Here is a 24,813-nt window from a genome sequence, read left to right on the forward strand (position 1 = left end):
GTGACAGAGCCGAGTCGTGTGGGGCCGGACACGAGAAGCTCGGTCCCCCCGTCAACAGACGAGCCGCGACCGGTCAAACACTGAGCGTTGCAGCACTCTAGTATCGCGTACACAAGGTATAAAATGGTACTGAATTGGCAGGAGCTGTCATTTGTACTCATGTGATTCATGTGAAAAAGTTTCCGACATGATTGTGGCCGCATGGCGGGAACTAACAGGCATTGAAATCGGAATGGTAGTTGGAGCTACACGTATGGGTCATTCCGTGTCGGAAGTCATTAAGGAATTCAATATGCCAAGAGTTCAAAATTTCAGACATTACCTCTCATTACGTTTCTAGCATTTGTAGACTTAGAGAAAGCTTTTGACAATGTTAACTGGAATACTCTCTTTCAAATTCTGAAGGTGGCAGGGGTAAAATACAGGGAGTGAAAGGCTATTTACAATTTGTACAGAAACCAGATGGCAGTTATAAGAGTCGAGGGACATCAAACGGAAGCAGTGGTTGGGAAGGGAGTGAGACAGGGTTGTAGCCTCTCCCCGATGTTATTCAATCTGTATATTGAGCAAGCAGGGAAGGAAACAAAAGAAAAATTCGGAGTAGGTATTAAAATTCATGGAGAAGAAATAAAAACTTTGAGGTTCGCCGATGACATTGTAATTCTATCAGAGACAGCAAAGGAGTTGGAAGAGCAGTTGAACGGAATGGACAGTGTCTTGAAAGAAGGATATAAGATGAACATCAACAAAAGCAAAACGAGGATAATGGAATGTAGTCAAATTAAATCGGGTGATGCTGAGGGAATTAAATTAGGAAATGAGACACTTAAAGTAGTAAAGGAGTTTTGCTATTTAGGTAGTAAAATAACTGATGATGGTCGAAGTAGAGAGGATATAAAATGTAGACTGGCAATGGGAAGGAAAGCGTTTCTCAAGAAGAGAAATTTGTTAACAACGAGTATAGATTTAAGTGTCAGGAAGTCGTTTCTGAAAGTATTTGTATGGAGCGTAGCCATGTATGGAAGTGAAACATGGACGATAAATAGTTTGGACAAGAAGAGAATAGAAGCTTTCGAAATGTGGTGCTAGAGAAGAATGCTGAAGATAAGGTGGGTAGATCACATAAGTAATGAGGAGGTATTGAATAGGATTGGGGAGAAGAGGAGTTTGTGGCACAACTTGACAAAAAGAAGGGGCCGGTTGGTAGGACATGTTCTGAGGCATCGAGGGATCACAAATTTAGCATTGGAGGGCAGCGTGGAGGGTAAAAATCGTAGAGGGAGACCAAGAGATGAATACACTAAGCAGATTCAGAAGGATGTATGATGCAGTAGGTACTGGGAGATGAAGAAGCTTGCACAGGATAGAGTAGCATGGAGAGCTGCATCAAACCAGTCTCAGGACTGAAGACCACAACAACAACAACAACAACAACAATCCACTGCATCCAGTCCCGCTACCGCTCACACAACCGCTGCAGCTTATATTTAAAGCAAACATGATTTGCATCCTCATAGCGATGCTACTAACGCTACTCTTATGTGACTGGCGCGATATCTTAACAAACATCATCTTTCAGATGTTAGAAGTAGTCGCAATCAAGCTACAGTAGCCCATTACAGACAGTATTGTAAAGTGCTTAAATATGTTATTAGGAAGGCAAAGAGTATGTGGTATGCAAATAGAATAGCTAAATTCACAGGACAGAATTAAAACCATATGGTCAGTTGTGAAGGAAGTGTCTGGTCAGCAGTACAAGGTCGACGATATAAAGTTAGTTCGGAGTAAAAATATTTCTATTACTGATAAATCAGATATATGTACAGTATTTAACAATCATTTTCTGAGCATTGCTGGTGAATTAAATAAAAATTTATTTTCTATAGGAAATCATACAACTTCCTTGGCAAATGCCTTTCTGAGATTGATGTCTGAAATACTCCTCTGTGATACAGACAAGAGGCAGATTGAGTAAATAATTAAATCACTGAAGACTAAGGACTCTCATGGTTATGATGGAGTGTCTAGCAGAATATTAAAGTACTGTGCTGCACATGTTAGCCCTGTATTTAGCCATATTTGTAATTTTTCCTTTAGGAATGGTCAGTTTCCTGAGCGATTAAAGTACTCAGTAGTAAACCCGCTTTATAAAAAGGGAGAAAGGGATAATGTAGATAATTTTAGACCTATTTCTATGCCATCAGTGTTTGCAAAAGTTGTTGAAAAGGCTGTGTATGTAAGGATAATTGATCATTTTATATCATACGATTTGCTTTAAAATGTACAGTTCGGCTTTAGAAGTCGTTTGACAACAGAAAATGCTATATTCTCTTTTCTCTGTGAGGTACTGGATGGGCTAAACAAAAAGTTTCGAACGCTTAGCATATTTTTTGATTTAACAAAGGCGTTTGACTGTGTTGATCTCACAATATTGCTACAGAAGTTGGACCATTACGGAATAAGGGGAGTAGCTCACAATTGGTTCACCTCTTACTTTAGCAACAGGCAGCAAAAGGTCATTATTCACAATGTTGATAACTGCTGTGATGTGGGATCTGAGTAGGGTACTGTCAAGTGGGGGTGCCCCAGGGATCAGTGTTGGGGCCAATCCTGTTCCTTATTTATATAAATGATATGCCCTCTAGTATTACGGGTAACTCTAAAATATTTCTGTTTGCCGATGGAACTAGCTTGGTAGTAAAGGATGTTGTGTGCAACATTGCTTCGGTTTCAAATAATGCAGTACATGACCTCAGTTCATGGCTTGTAGAAAATAAACTAACGTTAAATCATAGTAAGACTCAGTTTTTACAGTTTCTAACACACAATTCAACAAAACCTGACGTTTTAACTTCACAGAACTGGCATATGATTAGTGAAACTGAACAGTTCAAATTTCTAGGTGTTCAGATAGATAATAAGCTGTCGTGGAAAGCCCACGTCCAGGGTCTTGTTCAAAGACTTAATACTGCAATTTTTACTATTCGAACGGTATCAGAAGTGAGTGACCGTTCGACACAAAAATTAGTCTACTTTGCTTATTTTCAATCGCTTATGTCGTATGGTATTATATTTGGGGTAACTCTCCCCATTCTACAAGGATATTTATGGCTCAGAAACGGGCGGTTCGGGCAATAATTGGTGTGAGTTCACGAACCTCTTGTCGACCTCTGTTCACGAGTCTGCATATTTTTTGACATGTGCCTCTCAATATGTATATTCCTTATTGTCGTTTCTTGTTACCAATATTAGTTTATTCCCAAGAATAAGCAGCTTTCATTCGGTTAATACTTGGCAGAAATCTGCATTTAGATCGGACTTCCTTAACTCTAGCACTAAAAGGTGTGCAGTATACTGCTGTATCCATTTTCAATAAGCTGCCACTCGAATTAACAAATCTTAGCAGTAATCCACGCTCTTTCAAATAAAAACTGAAGAGTTTCCTCGTGGGTCACTTCTTCTATTCTGTCGAGGAGTTCCTTGAAAAATTAAGCTGATTCTTATTGTATCTGTTATTGCTTTTATGTTGTAATTTCCTGTACTGACACGTTCCATGACCTTGGAGATTTGCTCCTCAATTTGGTCCTATGGAACTTGACGTGTAAATAAAATAAATGAATGTAGAAACACGCCTACCAACTTTCGTCATGTCGCACAACTCCTTATTGGCGTTGCGTTTTTTACGCATCACTCTATAAACGTCATGTGACATTGGTGGTTGGAATTATTAGCCTACTCAGGGATTCAACCAAACTGGAAACACTTTATAGGATAAGAGGTCCGCCTTTTGCACACACATTGTTTTTTATTTTTACCCAAACATTTTTCAACACCTCTGTGCCATCATCAGTGGGTTTTTGATTATAGAAAACAGTAATATGTGAAAATATTTTAGGTTATAACTGATTTAACGAATTGAGGCGTAAAGAAAGTTTTTGTTCGTTGTGTTTCTTACCGTGATTTTACATTATATGGTTTTTCAGGACCAACCGTATGGTGTCCTGCACTGATAGCTTGTCATCTGCAAACCAAACGATGCAAATGTAAATTTCATCGGCGAGTTAGTACTTCCGTAGAATAAAAAAAATAACGTGATTTTGCGTATATGTTTGTTACTACTCACGTTTTATTGTGACTGATCCTCCTCCTTTTGTGTTCCTAGGACACTGCACACACATATTAACGTCCTTTGTGTAAATTCTTTCTTTATAAACGCCTTTTTACTTCGCAAAACGCGGTGAGCACTATGTTGTGTTTCCTAACCCCGTCGGCGTTCATTTGTTCCCGAGAGAGTTTCGCGCCGAACTTGAATTTTGTTTACTTCCCTCTCTCTTTCTGTGTGTGTGCCAACTCCTTTAGTTGTTTGTGTTGCCTTTTCTGTAAAGTTCCTTTTTAAATAATGTGCCTTTACAGAATGTAGTGTTTTCATTTAAAACTTGTTTGCCTTCTGCTGTTGCCTTTCGTATCTGGAAGTTCTCTTCTATCGTTAGTTTGTGATATAGACTGTGGGTGGATTTCAGTATTTTTAAATCTGTTGCTTTTGGAGTTGGGTTGTGATTATGGGCTGTTAGGTGGTCAGCAAATGTGCTATGGATGCTCTCACGTTTTAGGGCTCTGAGGTTCTGAGCATTTTGCTTTAAAGTTCTTGCATGTTCGTCCTATATATACTGATTGACAAGTGTTGCATGTGAGTTCATGTATTCCTGATCCGTTGAATTTATCTGTGGGTGTTTCCTGTGTTTTGAGTTTTCTCTGTCTTGTGTTGTCTGTCCTGTACCCTATTTGAAGTCCCTGTGTCTTTATTATGTTGCATATTCTGTAGAAACACTTTCTCTACTTGCACCTTTTGTACATCTTTTCTGGGCTAAGAGAATGTTGCATCTTAAGTATGTTGTTTCGTGTAGGCTATAGGTTATTGGTAATTACGTGTGGAGTGTAGTAAAGTATTTGTGTTATTAGTGTTAATGTTCTTGTCTTCAAAGACTGGATTGATGCGGCTCTCCTATACTGAGAAAGCGCCTTCGTCTTTTCGTAGCTACTGCAAGTTGCAACCTAAATCCACTTTAGGCTGTTTTCTGTAGTCAAGCCTTTGTCTTTCTCTACAATTTTTACCCTCTAAACTTCCATTACGGAATCATACATTCCTTGATGCCTCAAGATGTTTTCTATAGACCGATTTCTTTCTTTCATCAAGTTGTGTTGTAATTACTTTTGCTCCCGAATTCGACAGAGTATCTCCGCATTAGTTATTCTGTGTACCCATAAAATCTCCAACATTCTTCTATAGCACCATGTGCCAAAAGCTTATCTTCTCTTCTTGTCTGAACTGTTTATCGTGCATGTCTCGCTTCCGTACAAGCTTACACTCCAGACAAATACTTTCAGAAAATAATTACTAATGCTTAAATTATTTGATGGACTAGCGATCCAGTCTGACTGCACTGGTAGCACAGTGTCTCTGGCTGAACGACTTGACTGGCATAGCGGTACTATATTATACCAGAATGAAAATTGCTCCCGTCGTAGCACAAAAAAAAGGAGATATGCCCCGGACAGAGTTGGGGATGTAAAAGAAGGGAACTAACTTTTCGACTTATCTGGCAGCTTCAAAGACGTTAAAAGCATAACATCTTGACATTTTCTCGCTTCTCTACTTGTTAGTACCAGTGCCCATGTCATGTAATGCAATACATAGTGTCAAGTAAAGCACCATGATACATGATGTCATGTTGTAAACATGACACACGCCATTTTGTCATCCAACATGGCGTTTGTCATGTCATGCAATATGACACAACGCGTCATTAAAGTTTTGGATACTCCGGAACACTTCACTCACCCTCGGATACTTTCTGTTGTAGATGCGTCCGACTCCCTAGAGGCACATAAATTAGAGTCTATTTGTTCTCATACCCCGCACCATAGATGTAGCAAGAGGTGGGTCTAAGAGAGCTCACTGTACTGAGGAAGTATGGTTAACTCGTAAAAATGTGCGAATGTGTCAAGATGTTTTGATTTAAACGTCTTTGGAACTGCCAGGTAAATCGATAAGCTAGTTCCCTTCTTTTACATCCCTAACTGTGTTCACGACACATTCGTCTTTTTTGTGCTACGATAGGAGCGCTTTTCATCTGGTTCCCAACTTTTACTCTGCCATAATTTTGACATTAAACTGCTATTGGTTAGCAACCGATGTATGTTTGTAAATAATAGATTTCAGCTATCAGTCCTCCTTTTTAAATTTTATTGGCAGATCTAGATTTCAGTATTCAATGAACTGTGGATGAAGCCAGACCAACAGGCATTACATGCATTGATAAAAAATGATAGTGCATTGAGAATGGCTAGTTTCTTGCTGAAATCTAGATCTTCCAATAAAATTTAAAAAGGACGACTGATAGGTGAAATCTATTATTTACAAGTCAATATAACAGTCGCTGCGTGCAACAGCCTTCTGAATGGAAGGTAACCTGACGATGTATGTTTGTTGAGTCGTGCGAGGATTGATCCGGGATATGTTTTTTTTTATTGGCACTTGAACCATATTGCTTATATCGTGGCAGCGGATAAGCTTTCACGAAACTACAGGACGACGGTTAATTACAAGTATTTGTGTACCTTCTTACAAAATTTGAACCGATTCCCACAAGTCTGAAACAGAGAAGTGGCGCGCGTAAAATAAAATCACAAAAACATGTTTTTTGCACGTACAGTCAGAAGAAAGCTAGATTTCTGAAAAGTAGATTTCAATTTAATGGTAAGTGTGCAGTTTTTTATTAATTTGATGCACTTTAAATCATTTCCGCGCGTTTAATTCGCGTAAGAACGAATTTTACGTGCTACATTTAGCTCGACTTTAAACCATAATATCTCGATAACGGATAAAGACTGTTCGATAAAAAAAAATTTCTTTTTGACTATATTTGTTTACCTACCTACGTCCAAATTTTGAATCGAAACGAACGAGTTTGAAACATAGATGTATCGCGCTCCGAAAAGCTCCCAGAAAAACGTATTTTTGTACATGAAATACAAGCGAAGCAAGAGTTTTTTCAAACTGTTAAAACTGACGTTAGACCAAGGCCGGATACACTGGTGAACCAAATTTGAAGCAACAATCTCCAGTTCGTAATTATTTAATGGTGATTGTTGTTGCAGGTAAAATGCGAATGGTGCCATTAGCTGAGCAATACTTTCAGCGTAATTAAAATCTTTTGCAAAAGGAACTAATCGATTGGCACAATTTTCCTGGGCGCCAATTGCGGCTCGTCGTTCAAACCTTGCTGAATACGCTGTAATATAGCTGCAGATAACGTAGCTGCATCCCAGGACAGTATTCAGCACCCGTACGATCGACTGGATGCCAGAACCAGTGCTTGCGTTGCCGCCCATGGAGACTATACCACGTACCAAAATGGGGATTTCAGCATGGGTCGATATCTGCTACCTAGGAACTCCTTGTGCTACTGATCTGTAAATGTAATCATTTCATGTACTCCATATGCGCTGTTGTGACATAAATGGTGAGTGAACTGGAAACATCTAAAAGGGTGCACTAATTTTTTTTCCAACAGTGTATTAGGAATGGGATAGGAATGATGATGGAAATAGGATCACATTTGAGGAAGTGGAGAAAATGGTCAATAGATTGCAGTGCAATAAATTGGCTGGGGTGGATGAAATTAAGTCGGAACTCATAAAATACAGTCGAATGTGAAATCTTAAATGGCTACACAGGATAATTGAAATGGCGTGGGAGTCGGGACAGGTTCCATCAGCCTGGACGAAAGCAGTGATCACACCAATCTGTAAACATGGAAACAGAAAAAATTGTAACAACTACATAGGTATCTCCTTAATCAGCGTCGTGGGTAAAATCTTCTCAGGTGTTGTTGAAAGGAAAGTGCGAGTATTAGTTGAGGACAAATTGGATGAAAATCAGTGTGGGTTTAGGCTTTTTAGAGGTTGTCAGGGCCAGATCTTTAGCTTACGGCAAATAATGGAGAAGTGTTACGAGTGGAACAGAGAACTGTATCTATGCTTTATAGATCTAGAAAAGGCATATGACCGGATTCCTAGGAGGTAGCTATTGTCTGTTCTACGAGATTATGGAATAGGAGGCAAACTTTTGCAATTAGTTAAAAGCCTTTACATAGATAGTCAGGCACCAGTTAAAGTTGGCGGTAAATTGAGTTCGTGGTTCAGAGTAGTGTCAGGGGTAAAACAAGGCTGCAACCTGTCTCCACTGTTGTTCATATTATTTATGGATCATATGTTGAAAACAATAGACTGGCTGGGTGAGATTAAGATATGTGATCACAAAATAAGCAGTCTCGCATACGCGGATGATTTAGTTGTGATGGCAGATTCGATTGAAAGTTTGCAAAGTAATATTTCAGAGCTAGATCAGAAATGTAAGGACTATGGTATGAAGATTAGCATCTCCAAAACGAAAGTAATGTCAGTGGGAAAGAGATATAAACGGATTGAGTGCCAAATAGGAGGAATAAAGTTAGAACAGGTGGACGGTTTCAAGTACTTAGGATGCATATTCTCACAGGATGGCAACATAGTGAAAGAACTGGAAGCGAGGTGTAGCAAAGCTAATGCAGTGAGCGCTCAGCTACGATCTACTCTCTTCTGCAAGAAGGAATTCAGTACCAATACTAAGTTATCTGTGCACCGTTCAATCTTTCGATCAAGTTTGTTGTATGGGAGAGAAAGCTGGGTGGATTCAGGTTACCTTATCAATAAGGTTGAGGTTAAGGCTATGAAAGTAGCTAGGATGATTGCAAGTACTAGTAGATGGGAACAATGGCAGGAGGGTGTCCACAATGAGGAAATCAAAGAAAAACTGGGAATGAACTCTATAGATGTAGCAGTCAGGGCGAACAGGCTTAGATGGTGGGGTCATGTTACACGCATGGGAGAAGCAAGGTTACCCAAGAGACTCATGGGTTCAGCAGTAGAGGGTAGGAGGAGTCGGGATAGACCAAGGAGAAGGTACCTGGACTCGGTTAAGAATGATTTTGAAGTAATAGGCTTAACAGCAGAAGAGGCACCAATGTTAGCACTGAATAGGGGATCATGGAGGAATTTTATAAGGGGGACTATGCTCCAGACTGAACGCTGAAGGCATAATCAGTCTTAAATGATGCTGATGATGTATTAGGAATTCTAAACGCTGGAAAGAGCGATTTCTAATTACCAAACGTGCAGTGCTGTATTTTTTCGTTAGATCATCCACTTGCTAGTGCCACTATTTCTTACTAAGGTGGTTGCCTACGAATTTTACGCACATAGTTTCATTTCCTGTGCTCTGCTACACATAAGTAATTTCCATCTGTCTGGAATTTATTAGTATCAGTCTTGTAAGAAAAAGAGTTGAACTATTTGTTGTGGACCAATTTTATGCATCTTCCAGTATTTTGTTCTGGTTATGTGTGGTACGGATGTGAGTGGTCGGGCGCTAGGACACGGAGCTAGCAAGGCGCGGCTGGTACTTACCTCTTTGATCTTGAAGTCGAGGATGTACTTCATATAGGTGGGCAGCTGGTTGATGACGGTGAAGTAGCCGAAAATACTGCAGGCGTGCGCGATGATGATGGCCCAGACGGGGCCTGACGTCAGCACGTGTCGCCACGGCAGCGGCAGCGCCTGCAACACATCCTCTCCTGCAGTCGCAGCCCGAAGCAGTGGACGTGTGGGACACACCGCAGGTAAAGCGCACAGCCATCATCAGACGCAGTAGCAAATATCGAGAGCGTGATACGGGGCCACCTCTGCCAGGCACTTACGCGCGATCTGCAGAGCAGTCACGTACACTACTGGCCATTAAAATTCCTACACCACGAAGATGACGTGCTACAGACGCGAAATTTAACCGACAGGAAGAAGATGCTGTGATATGCGAATGATTAGCTTTTCAGAGCATTCACACAATGTTGGCGCCGGTGGCGACACCTACAACGTTCTGACATGAGGAAAGTTTCCAACCGATTTCACATACACAATCAGCAGTTGACCGGCGTTGCCTGGTGAAACGTTGTTGTGGTGCCCCGTGTAAGGAGAAGAAATGCGTACCATCACGTTTCCGACTTTGATAAAGGTCGGATTGTAGGCTATCGCGATTGCGGTTTATCGTATCGCGACATTGCTGCTCGCGTTGGTCGATATCCAATGACTGATAGCAGAATATGGAATCGGTGGCTTCAGGAGGGTAATACGAAATGCCCTGCTGGGCCCCAACGGCCTCGCACCACTAACAATCGAGATGACAGGCATCTTATCCGCATGGCTGTAACGGATCGTGCAGCCACGTCTCGATCCCTGAGTCAACAGATGGGGACGTTTGCAAGACAACAACCATCTGCACGAACAGTTCGACGACGTTTGCAGCAGCATGGACTATCAGCTCGGAGACCATGGCTGCGGTTACCCTTGACGCTGCATCACAGACAGGAGCGCCTGCAATGGTGTACTCAACGACGAAGCTGGGTGCACGAATGGCAAAACGTCATTTTTTCGGATGAATCAAGGTTCTGTTTACAGCATCATGACGGTCGCAGCCGTGTTTGGCGACATCGCGGTTAACGGACATTGGAAGCGTGTATTCGTCATCGCCATATTGGCGTATCACCCGGCGTGATGGTATGGGGTGCCATTGGTTACACGTCTCGGTCACCTCTTGTTCGCGTTGACGGCACTTTGAACAGTGGACGTTACATTTCAGATGTGTTACGATAAGTGGCTCTACCCTTCATTCGATCGCTGAGAAACCCTACATTTCAGCAGGATAATGCACGACCGCATGTTGCAGGTCCTGTACGGGCCTTTCTGGATACAGAAAATGTTCGACTGCTGCCCTGGCCAGCACATTCTCCAGATCTCTCACCAATTGAAAACGTCTGGTCAATGGTGGTCGAGCAACTGGCTCGTCACAATACGCCAGTCACTACTCTTGATGAACTGTTGTATCGTGTTGAAGTTGTATTAGCAGCTGTACCTGCACACGCCATCCAAGCTCAATTTGACTCAATGCCCAGTCGTATCAAGGCCGTTATTGCGACCAGAGGTGGTTATTCTGGGTACTGATTACTCAGGATCTATGCATCCAAATTGCGTGAAAATGTAATCACGTGTCAGTTCTAGTATAATATATTTGTCCAATAAATACCCGTTTATCATCTGCATTTCTTCTTGGTGTACCAATTTTAATGGCCAGTAGTGTAGATGCAAATTGGAAATTTGTGGTAAGCTCTTACGGGGCCAAACTGCTGAGATCATGGGTCCCTAAGCTTACACACTACTTAACCTAACTTAAACTAACTTACTCTAAGGACAACACACACACGCAAGCCCGAGGGAGGACTCAACCTCCGACGAGGGGAGCCGCGCGGACCGTGACAAGACGCCTCAGACCGAGCGGCTATCCCGCGCGGCCACGTAGATGCAGACGCAGTTGTTGCACAGGGACGATTATTAATTGTTACTACAGTCTGTTGTTCGATGCTTACCTCATTTTGCCCACTCGTTCACACAATGAAGGCTTTCGCGACCGGCTGTTTTTAGCTGCTGACGAATTTTTAGGGTTGTATGGTCATATGGTCATAGTTCGTGATAGTTTCCCGTTCCTAACGTTTCGTCCAGAGCTGCGCTGAATATCTTCAGAGGTTCCCCTGGTTCTGCTGTGCCTTGCCGAATGAGGGGTCTGACGTTGGAAAGGAAGATAAGCACTGTGGGTAAGGGGTGTGGTTGAAATTTACGTCTGATCGGCAGGGATAATTCTTGTCAGTGATAAAACTTAACTATATCTGATGCTTACAATATCTGCGTTTATATAGCGTCTGTATCTTCACAATAAAATGTCCTCCAGAGATGCATGCATCTCTGAAGGAACAGACACCGTCACTGACGATTACATTTATGGTAAACATTATGGAACAGATTCGCGTTCTGCGACTGTGTGTTGATGTCAGCTGTTCGTGACGCGTGAAAATTTATGTCGAAGCCGAATTTTCCGCTTATCGCGAGCGGTCGCCCTAACCATTTCAGTTATCCGAACACGTCTCCAGGAATGATCCAATCTTCCATATGTCACGTATTCACAATCCTTATGCTCGCACCATCCGCGATTGCCGCACAAGGAAACAAACATTATTTCGTAATTTTAGCCCGTCGAATGTCTGTAGGACATTGTATCGTGAAGATACAGACACTGTATAAACACATTGTAAAGTTAAAATGACGATAAAACATTTGGCTCCCTTTGGGCGAATCACATATTGTGCGAGCTTAAGGGCTGTGACTAGGTGACATGGAAGTTTGAATGGGTCCGGGAGGCATGTTCCGGTAGCCGAAGTGGATAAAGCGACCGCTCACGGTAAGTAGAAAATTCGGATTCGAATCCCGGTATGGCACAAATTTCCATGTGTCGCAACAGCTGACGTCAATGCATACTAGCAGAATGCGAATCTATTTCTTAATGTCGACTATAATTGTCACCTGACAAATGGAAATCTTATCCATCGATTCTGTCGTGTTTTCTGTTAAAATTATCGCCATGTTTACATATTTTGTTGGCTTCTATGTAGAGCCTTGGATGATGCTTCATCATTGTAGATAAAATTTTGGTTTCGGAAAACTTCACTTTATGATTTCCTGACTGAAGAGCATGCTCTGCTGCAGCTGATTTTTCTATGAGGGCTATTCGGAGTGAGGTCCTATCGAGCGCGAAGGGAAAACCACAGAGAAAACCCGATGAAGCTTTGCACAGAAATGTTGGGCAGCATCTGTAGTATACTCATCGATTGCGTCACGTCGCTCTTTTCAGTTCTGAAGGCACAGTGAGTACGTAAGATCCCTAGAAAATAGTATCTGCCGCCAAATATGACTGCCTGATGAAAGATTTCACATGATGTGATGCATCCCACGTAGCATAACGGTTGTGCGTTTCCTTCTCTATGACAATTCTCTGCCGCACTTGGGAGAGCAATGAAGATCTTCCTGCAGCGTTTTCCATGGGAAGTGTTTGATCACACACAACACAGTCCGTAATTGCCTCCACGCCCCCCTCACATTCAATTCTTCTCACATTAACCGCTGGCTATGAAGGGAACATTTTGGCATAGACAACGAGCTGCAGACCAGCGTAGAGAATTGTTGGAAAGCACAAGAGGCTGCCCTCTATGTTGAGGGTATTGCAGAGCAGTAGTTGGAAGGTGTAGCTAACAGTGAAAATAAAATAATTCTGATTTTCCCAGCGATACCAATTTCGAAACAGATCCGACCTTTCTTTCCGAATAGCCATCGTATTTTTCCTAGCCTGAAAAGCCTTTTATGTCCCTTCAGCCATGTATTCAGGCTTCTCTTGGTAGTTCCAGTATAGATCCTATCATATATACACGGAAATTTACATATCCCGCATGCCGAGAAAGAACGGCGTTTACCCTCGCAGATCAGAGTATTCGCAAATTTTCTCTCTTGATCTAAAACACGGTCTGGTGTTCTGTTTCTGTAAAATGTTTCCAGTCTGATCAGTTACCTTTATAATAAAAGGGAAAGAAACTTCGTGTGTCACATCATCTTCGTACATGAGAGAAACCATGCTGGCCACAGATTACGGCTAGCCACGAGACCACTTTGAATCTGTTTGGGTCGCCATTCTTTGTGACTATTTGTTAAGGACTCATGACCTTCCATCCAGGCTTAAAGGGCGGACTTGATTTCTTAGAAACAACTGTAACGTCTGCTAGAAGATATGCGCACTGTAAGAGAACGTACCTGCAGAATTACAAACCAACGTCCATCTCATCGTTCTGCAGCAGAATTCTTGAGAATCTAAGTTCGAATAAAATAAATTTCCTTTGGGCAGAGATGGTTCTGTCCACAAATCAGCACGGATTTAGGAAGCATCGCTTGTACGAAACTCAGCCTTATTCTCACACGCTGTCCTGCGAATCTTTCATGAAGGCAACAGGAAGATCCCATATTTCTAGATTTCTGGTAATAGTTTGACACAGTGCCCCACGGCAGACTGCTATCGAAAGTACGAGCATATGGAATAGGTTCCCAGACATGTGATGGACTAGAACACTTGCTAAGTAATAGAACCAAATAGGTTGTCCTGGATGGTGAGCGCTCATCAGAGACAAGGGTACTGTCAGGAGTGCCTAAGGGAAGAGTGACACTACCGCTTTTGTTCTCTATATATAATGGGCGACCATAAAATGTCCGTTTGTTCGAACTTATGTGTTATATGCGAGACAACTGCGGGGTGTAGTCTGGCATTAGACTACTTCATATAGGCATCGCCTCTTGTAAATCACTGTTGAGTCACATTATCGTAAGCATCTTCGACAAATGATGAGCAAAATAATAACGCTAACATGCAAATAAGTCTGTGAGAATTAATGGTAACACCTTCATCCGCGTGTTTAAATCTCTTTATTCAGACGCGACGAGTTTCGGGACACATTACGACATCATCAGAGGCCACGCCTATGTAACGTGATCTAATGCCAAACAACACAGTGCCTACGCGATGGAGGTCAGAACCGCGAACCCAGCGTCGAAATCACGCAGTTTTGTTCTTGGTGGCCAAGGAAAACATTTCAGACGCACCACCACTCAGAATGGACACAAAAAGCCCTCAGGAGGTGGCGCAAAGGACGTAAATGAAACCACCCGTTACCTTGGGCTGTTGATTCCCGCACATTTTGCGGCCGAAAACGACAGTTCACAGTGCGATGAGCAACAAGAATACGTTCTTGACAAAGTTTGATGCTGCTGCCACTCCCGAGGCGACTCAACCCAGCTCTAATGGCGTTGGAGGTGCAACCCTATTGGATATAATCTTATCCTTTTAGAGGCTACCGCTACAGCAATTTCTGCTCTGCCATTCAGAGTGGAACTACCAGGCACCTTTAAAAACCATTTGACGAAGTTTGAACGTGATCTAAAGCAGCAAGGGCTGTTTATGATTGTTCACCCCTCCTGTTTCGCGCCCTCCCGTGGCGGCGTGCAACATTAACATGTGAGTGAATAAAATGGTAAAGGGTACTCTAAGACCCCCCACTTCGGCAACATCCTCGGTGCCACCCGAGCGCCTTTATTGAGCGCGTTACAAATGTGCTTGTCGGAGGCTTCGACAACCATTCAGCCTTGCGGCTGCTCTAGCTGCTGAAGGCAGGGAAACCGTTCCACACCCCTTAGGTGGGAACATATTTAACCCACCATACGTCTCCCATGAACGTCTTAGCTTGAGCTTTTTTTCGCAAGTGTCGACACTGTCATCTACATCTACCTCTGCGTGATTACTCTGCTATTCACAATAAAGTACCTGGCAGAGGGTTCAATGAACCACCTCCATGCTGTCTCTCTATCGTTCCACTCTCAAACGACACGCGGGAAAAACGAGCACTTAAATTTTTCCGTGCAAGCCCTGATTTCTCTTATTTTATCGTGATGATCATTTCTCCCTATGTAGGTGGGTGCCAACACAATGTTCTCGCAATCGGAGGAGAAAACTGGTGATTGGAATTTCATGAGAAGATCCCGTCGCAACGAAAAACGCCTTTGTTTTAATGATTACCACTCCAATTCACGTATCATGTCTGTGACACTATCTGACTTATTTCGCGATAATACAAAACGAGCTGTCCTTCTTTGTACTTTCTCTATGTCATCCGTCAGTCCCACCTGATGCGGATCCCACACCGCACAGCAGTACTCCAGAATAGGGCGGACAAGCGTAGTGTAAGCAGTCTCTTTGGTAGACCTGTTGCACCTTCCAAGTGTTCTGTCAATGAATCGCAGTCTTTGGTTTGCTCTACCCACAATATTATCTATGTGATCGTTCCAATTTAGGTTATTTGTAATTGTAATCCCTAAGTATTTAGTTGAATTTACAGCCCTCAGATTTGTGTGACTTATCGCATAATCGAAATTTAGCTCATTTCTTTTAGTACTCATGTGAATAGCTTCGCATTTTTCTTTATTCAGGGTCAATTGTCACTTTTCGCACCATACAGATATCTTATCTAAATAATTTTGCAAGTCATTTTGATCATCTGATGACTTTACAAGACGGTAAATGACAGCATCATCTGCAAACAATCTAAGACGCTACTCAGATTGTCTCCTATGTCGTTAATATAGATCAGGAACAATAGAGGGCTAATAACACTTCCTTGGGGAATGCCGAGTATTACTTCTGTTTTACTCGATGACTTTCCATCTATTACTACGAATTGTAACCTTTCTGACAGGGAATCACGAATCCAGTCGCACAACTGGGGCGATAGTCCGTAGGCACGCAGTTTGATTAGAAGACGCTCGTGAGGAACGGTGTCGAGAGCCTTCTGGAAATCTAAAAATATGGAATCAATTTGACCTCCCCTATCGGTAGCACTTATTACTTCATGAGTATAAAGAGCTAGTTGTGTTTCACAAGAACGATATTTTCTGAATCTGTGCTGACTATATGTCAATAAATCGTTTTCTTCGAGGTACTTCATAATGTTCGAATACAGTATATGTTCTAAAACCCTACTGCAAATCGACGTTAGTGATATAGGCCTGTAATTCAGCGGATTACTCCTACTTTCCTTTTTGGGTATTAGTGTGACTTGAGCAATTTTCCAGTCTTTAGGTACGTATCTTTCTGTGAGTGAGTGGTTGTATATAATTGCTAAATATGTTTTATCAACATACTCTGCGAGGAACCTGACTGGTATACAATCTGGACCGGAGGCATTGCCTTTATTATGTGATTTAAGCTGCTTTGTTACAACGAGGATATCTACTTCTATGTTTCTCATCTTGGCAGTTGTTCTTGATTCGAATTAAGGAATATTTACTTCGTCTTCTTTGGTGAAGGAGTTTCGGAAAACCGTGTTTAATAACTTTGCTTTAGTGGCACTGTCATCAGTGACTTTGTAACGCCGGAAATGCATATCCTCCTATTTCCATCTATTGTACCATAATTTTTTCCTTATTTTGTTACCTGAAGATATAACATTTCTGTGTCTTTATATATTGTAATTGTTTTAATATTTGGATATATATATATATATATATTTATGCATTTATGTCGATGTATAATTGGTTTGTTTTGCAAATATTATTTGTATTTTACGCTGGGTCTTGCCTAGGGAAAACTATGCTATCGAACGAATACATCGATAGGTCGTGTGAAGAACGAAAGTGTTTAGGATCTTTGGTAGTGTTAACTCTGCCGCGTGGAGCGCGGGCTGAGCAGAGAGAGTCTGGTTGGAGTAGTGCGATTGAGCAGGTGTGTTGTGTGACGCTCCCGCAAGTTGCCGGGCTTTCGGGGTTTGGCAGCATGTAATTGCGATCGACTGACTATGGTAGTTTCTAGCACGGTGTCGCGGACGGGAAGCATTAGCTGGCACACATCAAGAGCCCGTTTCGCCTGGTGACCGTGTCGAGAAGAAGGCGCGCCAGCATCCAGCTTCTGCAACAGCGACGGCCGACAATGAGTGACTGTCGCCACCTCCTCGATCGGCGACTTCAAACGTTCAATCAACCAACAAGGAAGACTAAAAGCACGTAAAGTTTCAGAACTGTATGGCAGACCTCAGCTTTTCAAACTGTTCAAATCACAAAATTACAGCAACGTAGCATGAACCTTTGTTGCTCATTGTCCCAATTGCATTGCGAAGCAGGGTCCCTTCCTTTTCCGAAATGAACCCGAGTGTCGTTGAAATTCAAAAGCCAGCATTAAAATAATATAATTCAATTTCACTGCTTTAATTTCAAAGTTCAGTTAAAGTATTCATAGCTGGCTACAATATTTAGATTACACGAGCACAAATTAAGAGTGCGAGTTTTGTTAGCATATTTTAGCTTACCTGTGACTGCAGCTCAGCTTGGTACGTACTAAATTTTACTATTGTTAATTGTTCATAATCATTTAATTCAAGTTCAAAGTTAAATCTCTTATTTCTAAATCGCGTAGAGTCAAGTTGCTTTTGAAATGATTGTTGAGGTAGTCCAAGACTAACCGTATTTTACTGAATTTCGATGTGCTTCAGAAAGAAAGCTCACTATTAACTTCAGTCACTAAATTAACTTTCGATTTTCCGGTTTTATTAATTCTTTTGCTAAATTAAGTCAGAGTGTAGCGAAATTTATTACTTCTGACAAACTTTCAGTTTTTCACACTACACGTGTCAACCTTCAGTTGCCACGCTTCTAGTGCTAATTATATGTGTAATAACCGTTCTTTTTCAGTTACTATAGTAATTGTCCTTAGGACTGGCGACCGTAATTTCCCCCAAATCTCAAATATCTAATTACCGCTAGTTAATTGTTAACGTAACGGCCGCACATTTACTTTCTTTATTAACTTTACCCCTTTTCAAAATTAATTTCCACCAGTTTCATTTGCATTTTTCCTTTCATTTAGATGTAACCCTTTCCTCCCTCTTTACCGACAGATTAACTTCGGTGACGATTGCTTTCCCAAATTTCCATTAGGTACACGCGGTTTAATTTTTCACTGTCATTAAGGTCGATAAGTGAGGGGGAGGTTACAACTTCACCGTTGTTATCGCGCAGTGAAGGTATTGATTGTGTCTTGCCACTGGTGTGCTTTATGTATATCCAGAATCTCTTTGGGTTTTCTGTCAAATTTCGAGAGAGAATTTCGTTGTGGAAATTATTAAAAGCATCTCGCATTGAAGAACGCGCCCTTCAGTCTGGAACCGCGTGACCGCTACGGTCGCAGGTTCGAATCCAGCCTCGGGCATGGATGTGTGTGATGTCCTTAGGTTAGTTAGGCTTAAGTAGTTCTAAGTTCTAGGGGACTGATGACCACAGATGTTAAGTCCCATAGTACTCAGAGCCATTTTTTTGAAGTACGCGCCATATTTCGAACTTATGTAAAATTTGCTGGGTGAAGCGTCTGCGAATCTGAGGGTGACGTCGCAGGGCGCCACACATTTACACCATTACAGACGAAAGTTGTAGGCAACTTTGAGTCATATTTAAAACTTATGTGCCACAATGAGAGAAGTTACTAGGTTTCGGAAAAGTTGTCCTTTGATTGTGTTGCGCTGTGTACGTATGTCCGGCACTCCGTATATTCAGCTACTGAAGAAACCGAGAAATATGAGGTGATGGTAATGTCTTGAAAGGGCTCTGTGGAACAGGAAAGGTCGGCTCACCTTGCCCTTCTTGGTGGTGGAGCCGATCGCCTTCTCGATGTACTCGCGCTCTTCGTACGAGATGCGCGGGTGCTGGGCGGGCGAGTCGTAGATGAGGAAGAACCAGGCGATGCTCCAGACGGTGCCCACCAGGCCAGTCGAGTAGAAGACCGACTCCCAGCCGAAGGAGGCGATCAGCAGCCCGCACACCGGCATCGTGATGGCCGCGCCCAGCGCCGACGCTGTACACACACACACACACACACACACTCATACATTACACTGGGTAGTCTAAGTCTGTTCCGCTGATTTGGTGTAATTACGATGTACTGGTTTCAAAAATGACACTGGGTTTGCTCAATCGGGTCAAATTTTTGAATTACTAATTTTCGTTAGTTATGACAAATACAGCAAAACGCTGACTAAACACTAATTTCTTATATCACCATTTACTTCTTTTACATTAAACTTAGTTTTTTTATTTGTAGATAAAAAGAAATGCCTTCAGAAAGAAGACGGTGCAAAAATAATCCCGACTGGGAAATTCGCCAGAGAACGGGGGAGCGGAATACAATACTGTTGTGCTGTTTTGTAGACCGTAGAATGCTGAAACCTACTGTAGTGACATGTAGCTATGTCTCTGAATGGAAAGGAAGATGGGACAGCCATTTTGACTCAGTTTGGAGTAAGACTTGTAAGCGAACGGCTGTCTTTCACGTTTCCAGTTGCGTTTTTGTAGCCAGCCGCTGTGCCCGAGCGGTTCTAGGCGCTTCAGTCCGAAACCGCGCTGCTACTGCGGTCGCAGGTTCGAATCCTATCTCGGGCATGGACGTGTGTTCAAAAATGGTACAAATGGCTCTGAGCACTATGGGACTTAACTACTGAGGCCATCAGTCCCCTAGAACTTAGAACTACTTAAACCTAACTAACCAAAGGACATTACACACACATCCGAGGCAGGATTCGAACCTGCGACCGTAGCGGTCCGGCGGTTCCAGACTGCAGCGCCAAGAACCGCTCGGCCACTCCGGCCGGCTGTGTGTGATGTCCTTAGGTTAGTTAGGTTTAAGTAGTTCTAAGTCTAGGGGACTGATGACCTCAGATGTTAAGTCCCATTGTGCTTAGAGTCATTTGAAAAATTCGCGTTTTTGTAACTTTAGGTGAATTTAAACGCAAGACAAATTGGCAAATCTTGATTGTATCCCCTTAATTGATAGGCAAAGTGTATGCCACTTTAGTTACATAATACGTTTACATCTGTCAGTTATTATCTTCCATAAAAGTTGTTAACCTGAAATGTGCTCATGGGCGGAATGGAACGGGGCAGAATGGGATAGTGTACCGTTCCGTCCCTTGATTTTTTGATGCAAGTAGATTTCGTAATACATATTTCTTTTTTGTTTCTTGTTTTTCCAGATGGAGTAAACTTACATTATAAATACTAATAGACAGCAATGATATATTAAATCAATCGAAATATCATCATCAGCCGCTTTATCTTCTGAAATTGGGGTTTTCAAATCATCTAAGGAATTCAAGTGCCGATATCAACCTTGGAAAGATACGTTCGTAAAGCTTAGAATAATACCAACAATAGAACTGACGAATCAGATGGGGAATTTAAAATGTCCTCACAGCAGAACAAAAAGCCGAGACAGCAGCATACCTGAAGTCAACGGAGAGAAGACTTTTTAGTCCAACGATGCAACATCTCAGTGTCAGATCATTACGCTCCCAGGTGGCAGAAAGAAATGGCTTCCCACACAGCTTTGACAAAGAAACTTGTCTTTCTCTGCAGGAATGGATTAAAGGATTTATTTCTAGGTGTACTGTGTTGCCTATTCGCATGCCAAAAGATACACCCGGAGCACGAGCGATGGGATTCAATAAAGTAACAGTAACAGTAACTTCGTATTAAGCATTAAAAATAATTCTACTTTTTCACAATGACGTTAAAATATTTTCTTTTTGTTAACGAATTTTCGATATTCCTTAGTCTAATTTGTTCATTAAACAACTTTGTATCTTAGTTTTAAGATTATATTCCTAATAATTACAATGTTTATGCAATAATTTCATAAAAAAAACTGCCTTATCCAAGCCTGCCTCGTGGGTGGGGCAGAACTGAAACATGCGGGAATTTCTTTGAAAAACGTAAACAATACATAACATACAGTTTTAAGGGATTTTCAAGAATAGTTAGTGAGCTGTTTTACACCTTCAACAAGCATTTTCTTGTTTTCCATTATTTTATGAAAATTATTAAACGTTAAATATCCCTTTCCGCCCCGAGCTCCCTGTGTCCTGCAACATCTGAGGAGAATATAACCTGATCACTAAGGGAAACGCAGTTTCAAGGTTCATAAAGCGTGCTTAGCTTACCTTGGTACGTCGATTGGTGACTAAGATAAAGCTTGCGCGCCACATATTCTAGGCAAGAAATACACCGTGTATTTGCGCCAGTAGACCAAGGGGAAAATATTTCTTTGAAATTTAGAATTCCCACGGTTTGGAGGCAGCGGACAATCCATGCCACAGACTACTACTTATGCGCTATTGATGTGCCTAGGGCAACAGAAAGAAACGGAACAGCCCCACGTACTCTGATCTTGCATTGTCAACTCGTCCTGCAGCTCATTGTGAGGAAATTTCGCTAGCGGTTGAGGAAGGGAAGTTCCTTTTTCTTAACGGGAGTGCAATGGTCTAGATTGTGTTGTCAGGTTGTCAAAATTCTATGCCGAACTGTTGGCATCAAGATTGAGAAAACAAAAATCTTCTGCCAGTCACTTTCTATCTCAACATACATAAAGAGTTATTCCGCTTTTTTTCCAGGAGAAAAGGACTTACTGTGCTGTACAGATGTTGGCGAGCTTCTTCACAAGCTTAGGATGCGTAAGTACGAACCGAATGATTGTTCACTGACAGCTGCAATTTTGCAATCAAGTGCTGTTCCTCACAACATCTACTGAGGAGGGCTTCCAAAAGAAGATGAAAACCGGCGTGCTTCTCATAGATCTTACAACAGCCTTCGATAATGTATTGATGAGCCACTGTTTAAGCTAACCGAGATAATCAGATAGAAACAGACTTACACCTTAATAAAAACATGTTACCAGGCAGAAAAATCAATGTTTCACTTCATGACATGGGCAGCAAGAGCGTGGTTCTGAATAATGGCCTGCCACAGGGTTCTACACGAAAGCCCAGTCTTTTCAATTTATGAGTTTGTATCACCGACATGACAGACACAATATCAGATAAATTTGGGTACACAGGTGACCTGGTCATTGCACTTCAAAGCAAAAATTTTAACGACTTCGACAAAATGTTGAATGCAGACCTAGAAGTACTGAACACCTACTACTCCAAGTGGCACCTACATACAGACCCTAACAAGACCACCAGCACAATAATGCTCCTCAACAATAGAGATACAAATATAAAATTACAGCTCTCTGTGAATGGCCAACGCTTCGGGCAGGAGGATAATCCTAAATATTTGGGAGTTTAATTAGGTCGCTCTCTTGCGTATAACACATCTAGAAGATACATACCAAAAATTAAAAACCTGTAACGCTGTCGTGTTTAAACTATCTGGAACGACATGGGTTTATAGAAGCAGCATATTGAGGACTTCAGCAGTAGCCCTTGTGTGCAGCGTGGCCGAATACTGTTCGCCAATCTGGATGAGAAGTGCAGTGGACTACCAACTGAAGGAGACGCTGCGGATATTTAGGGAACATTCAAGGTCACCCCATGTGGCTGGCTCCTCGTTCTACACTCATGCTCATAAATTAAGGATAATTGCAGAATGTGGTGTCACACAACGTGGCACTACACAGAACTGGCGCTAATAGCATAGGCACATAGGTAACACACACGACACAGATCTGTAAGTCCACGGTATTCTTGATAAGTTGAGAAAACCGTCCCGAAACACATCTGCTACAAAACGCCACTGTTTCCTGAGCATGTACCCCGACTTCAATATGGGATATGATCACCATGCACACGTACACAGGCCGCACAACGGGTTGGCATACTCCGGATCAGGTGGTCGAGCAGCTCCTGGGATATAGCCACCCAGTCTTGCACCAGTGCCTGTCGGAGCTCCTGAAGTGTCCTAGGGGCTTGAAGACGTGCAGCGATACGTCGACCGAGACCATCCCAGACGTGCTCGATGGGGTTTAGGTCTGGAGAACAGGCAGGCCACTCCATTCGCCTGATATCTTCTGCTTCAAGGTACTCCTCCACGATGGCAGCTCGGTTGGGCCGTGCGTTATCATCCATCAAGAGGAAGGTGGGACCCACTGCACCACTGAAAAGGCGGACATACTGGTGCAAACTGACGTCCCGATACACCTGACGTGTTACAGTTCCTCTGTCAAAGACATGCAGGGGTTTACGTGCACCAATCATAATCCCACTCCACACCATCAAACCACGACCTCCATACAGGTCCCTTTCAAGGACATTAAGGGGTTGGTATCTGGTTCATGGTTCACACCAGATAAAAACCCGGCGAGAATCACTGTTCAGACTATACCTGGACTCGTCAGTGAACATAACCTGGGACCACTGTTTCAATGACTATGTACTGTGTTCTTGACACCAGGGTTTACGGACTCTCTGTGACCAGGAGTCAGTGGAATGCACCTTGCAGGTCTCCTGGTGAATAAACCATGTCTGTTCAGTCGTCTGTAGACTGTGCGTCTGGAGACAACTGTTCCAGTGGCTGCGGTAAGGTCCCGAGCAAGGCTGCTACCTGCAGTACGCCGTGGCCGTCTGCGGGCACTGATGGTGAGATATCGGTCTTCTTGTGGTATTGTACACTGTGGACGTCCCATACTGTAGCGCCTGGACACGTTTCCTGTCTGTTCGAATCGTTGCCATAATATAGAGATCACACTTTGTAGCACACGGAGGGCCCATGCTACGACCTGCTGTGCTTGACCAGCCTCCAGTTGCTCTCATAACGTCATCAATGCGTGTTCTTTGAGCCATTTTCAACACACAGTCACCATTAGCACGTCTGAAAACGTCTGCAGTCTTACTCGCTGGACCGTACTCTGACATGCCCCAACACACCTCTGCATATGTGGACTGCTGCCAGCTCCACCGTGCGACGGCCGCAGGTCAAATGCACTGCATAGTCATACCCCGAGGTGATTTAAACCCGCAAACCTCCCACCAGAGCATTGTTTCACCATGTATCAGCATTATCCTTAATTTATGAGCATGAGTGTAGGAAACATAGAACCCACTGAATTAGGCGGTCACAGTTAGCCACAGAAAACTCCTAGACATCCCAGAACTCGCAATACACCAGGACCTAGCACCTACAAACAGGCTTAACTCAGAGTCATGTTTATGGAAAATCGGCGGGAATTGAAAGCTTCGACTCGAAGGCAGCTTGTGGACGTAAGAACCGAAACTTTGTGGACGACCTCAACAAGAAGATCGAGGATATTGTGGACAGCTTTGAACCGTGTGAGTACGAGCGTAAACAACAAGTGTAGGTGTAACGAACAAATGGGGCCTACTGGACAGTCCTGAATGAGAGTGCGGGGAAATCCAGTCTATAGCCCTCCGTGTATGAAGTCCATGGATATGAAGGTGACCTGAAGGACATGCGCAGACTCCC

The 24,813-nt window shown here is 42.6% G+C and overlaps 1 protein-coding gene across 1 annotated transcript in view; it reads right to left on the minus strand.

Moving 5' to 3' along the window:
• LOC126236100 (sialin) overlaps nt 1-24,813 on the minus strand; it is a 415,633-nt gene that overhangs the window by 50,893 nt on the left and 339,927 nt on the right. The window contains exons 7-8 of the mRNA XM_049945170.1: nt 19,191-19,411; nt 9,508-9,657 (exon numbers count right to left, since the gene is read on the minus strand). Coding sequence (XP_049801127.1) covers nt 9,508-9,657; nt 19,191-19,411 — 371 coding nt within the window. The remainder of the gene's footprint in view (nt 1-9,507; nt 9,658-19,190; nt 19,412-24,813) is intronic.

This window comes from Schistocerca nitens, chromosome 2 (assembly GCF_023898315.1).
Source record: "Schistocerca nitens isolate TAMUIC-IGC-003100 chromosome 2, iqSchNite1.1, whole genome shotgun sequence".
Lineage (NCBI taxonomy): Eukaryota > Metazoa > Arthropoda > Insecta > Orthoptera > Acrididae > Schistocerca > Schistocerca nitens.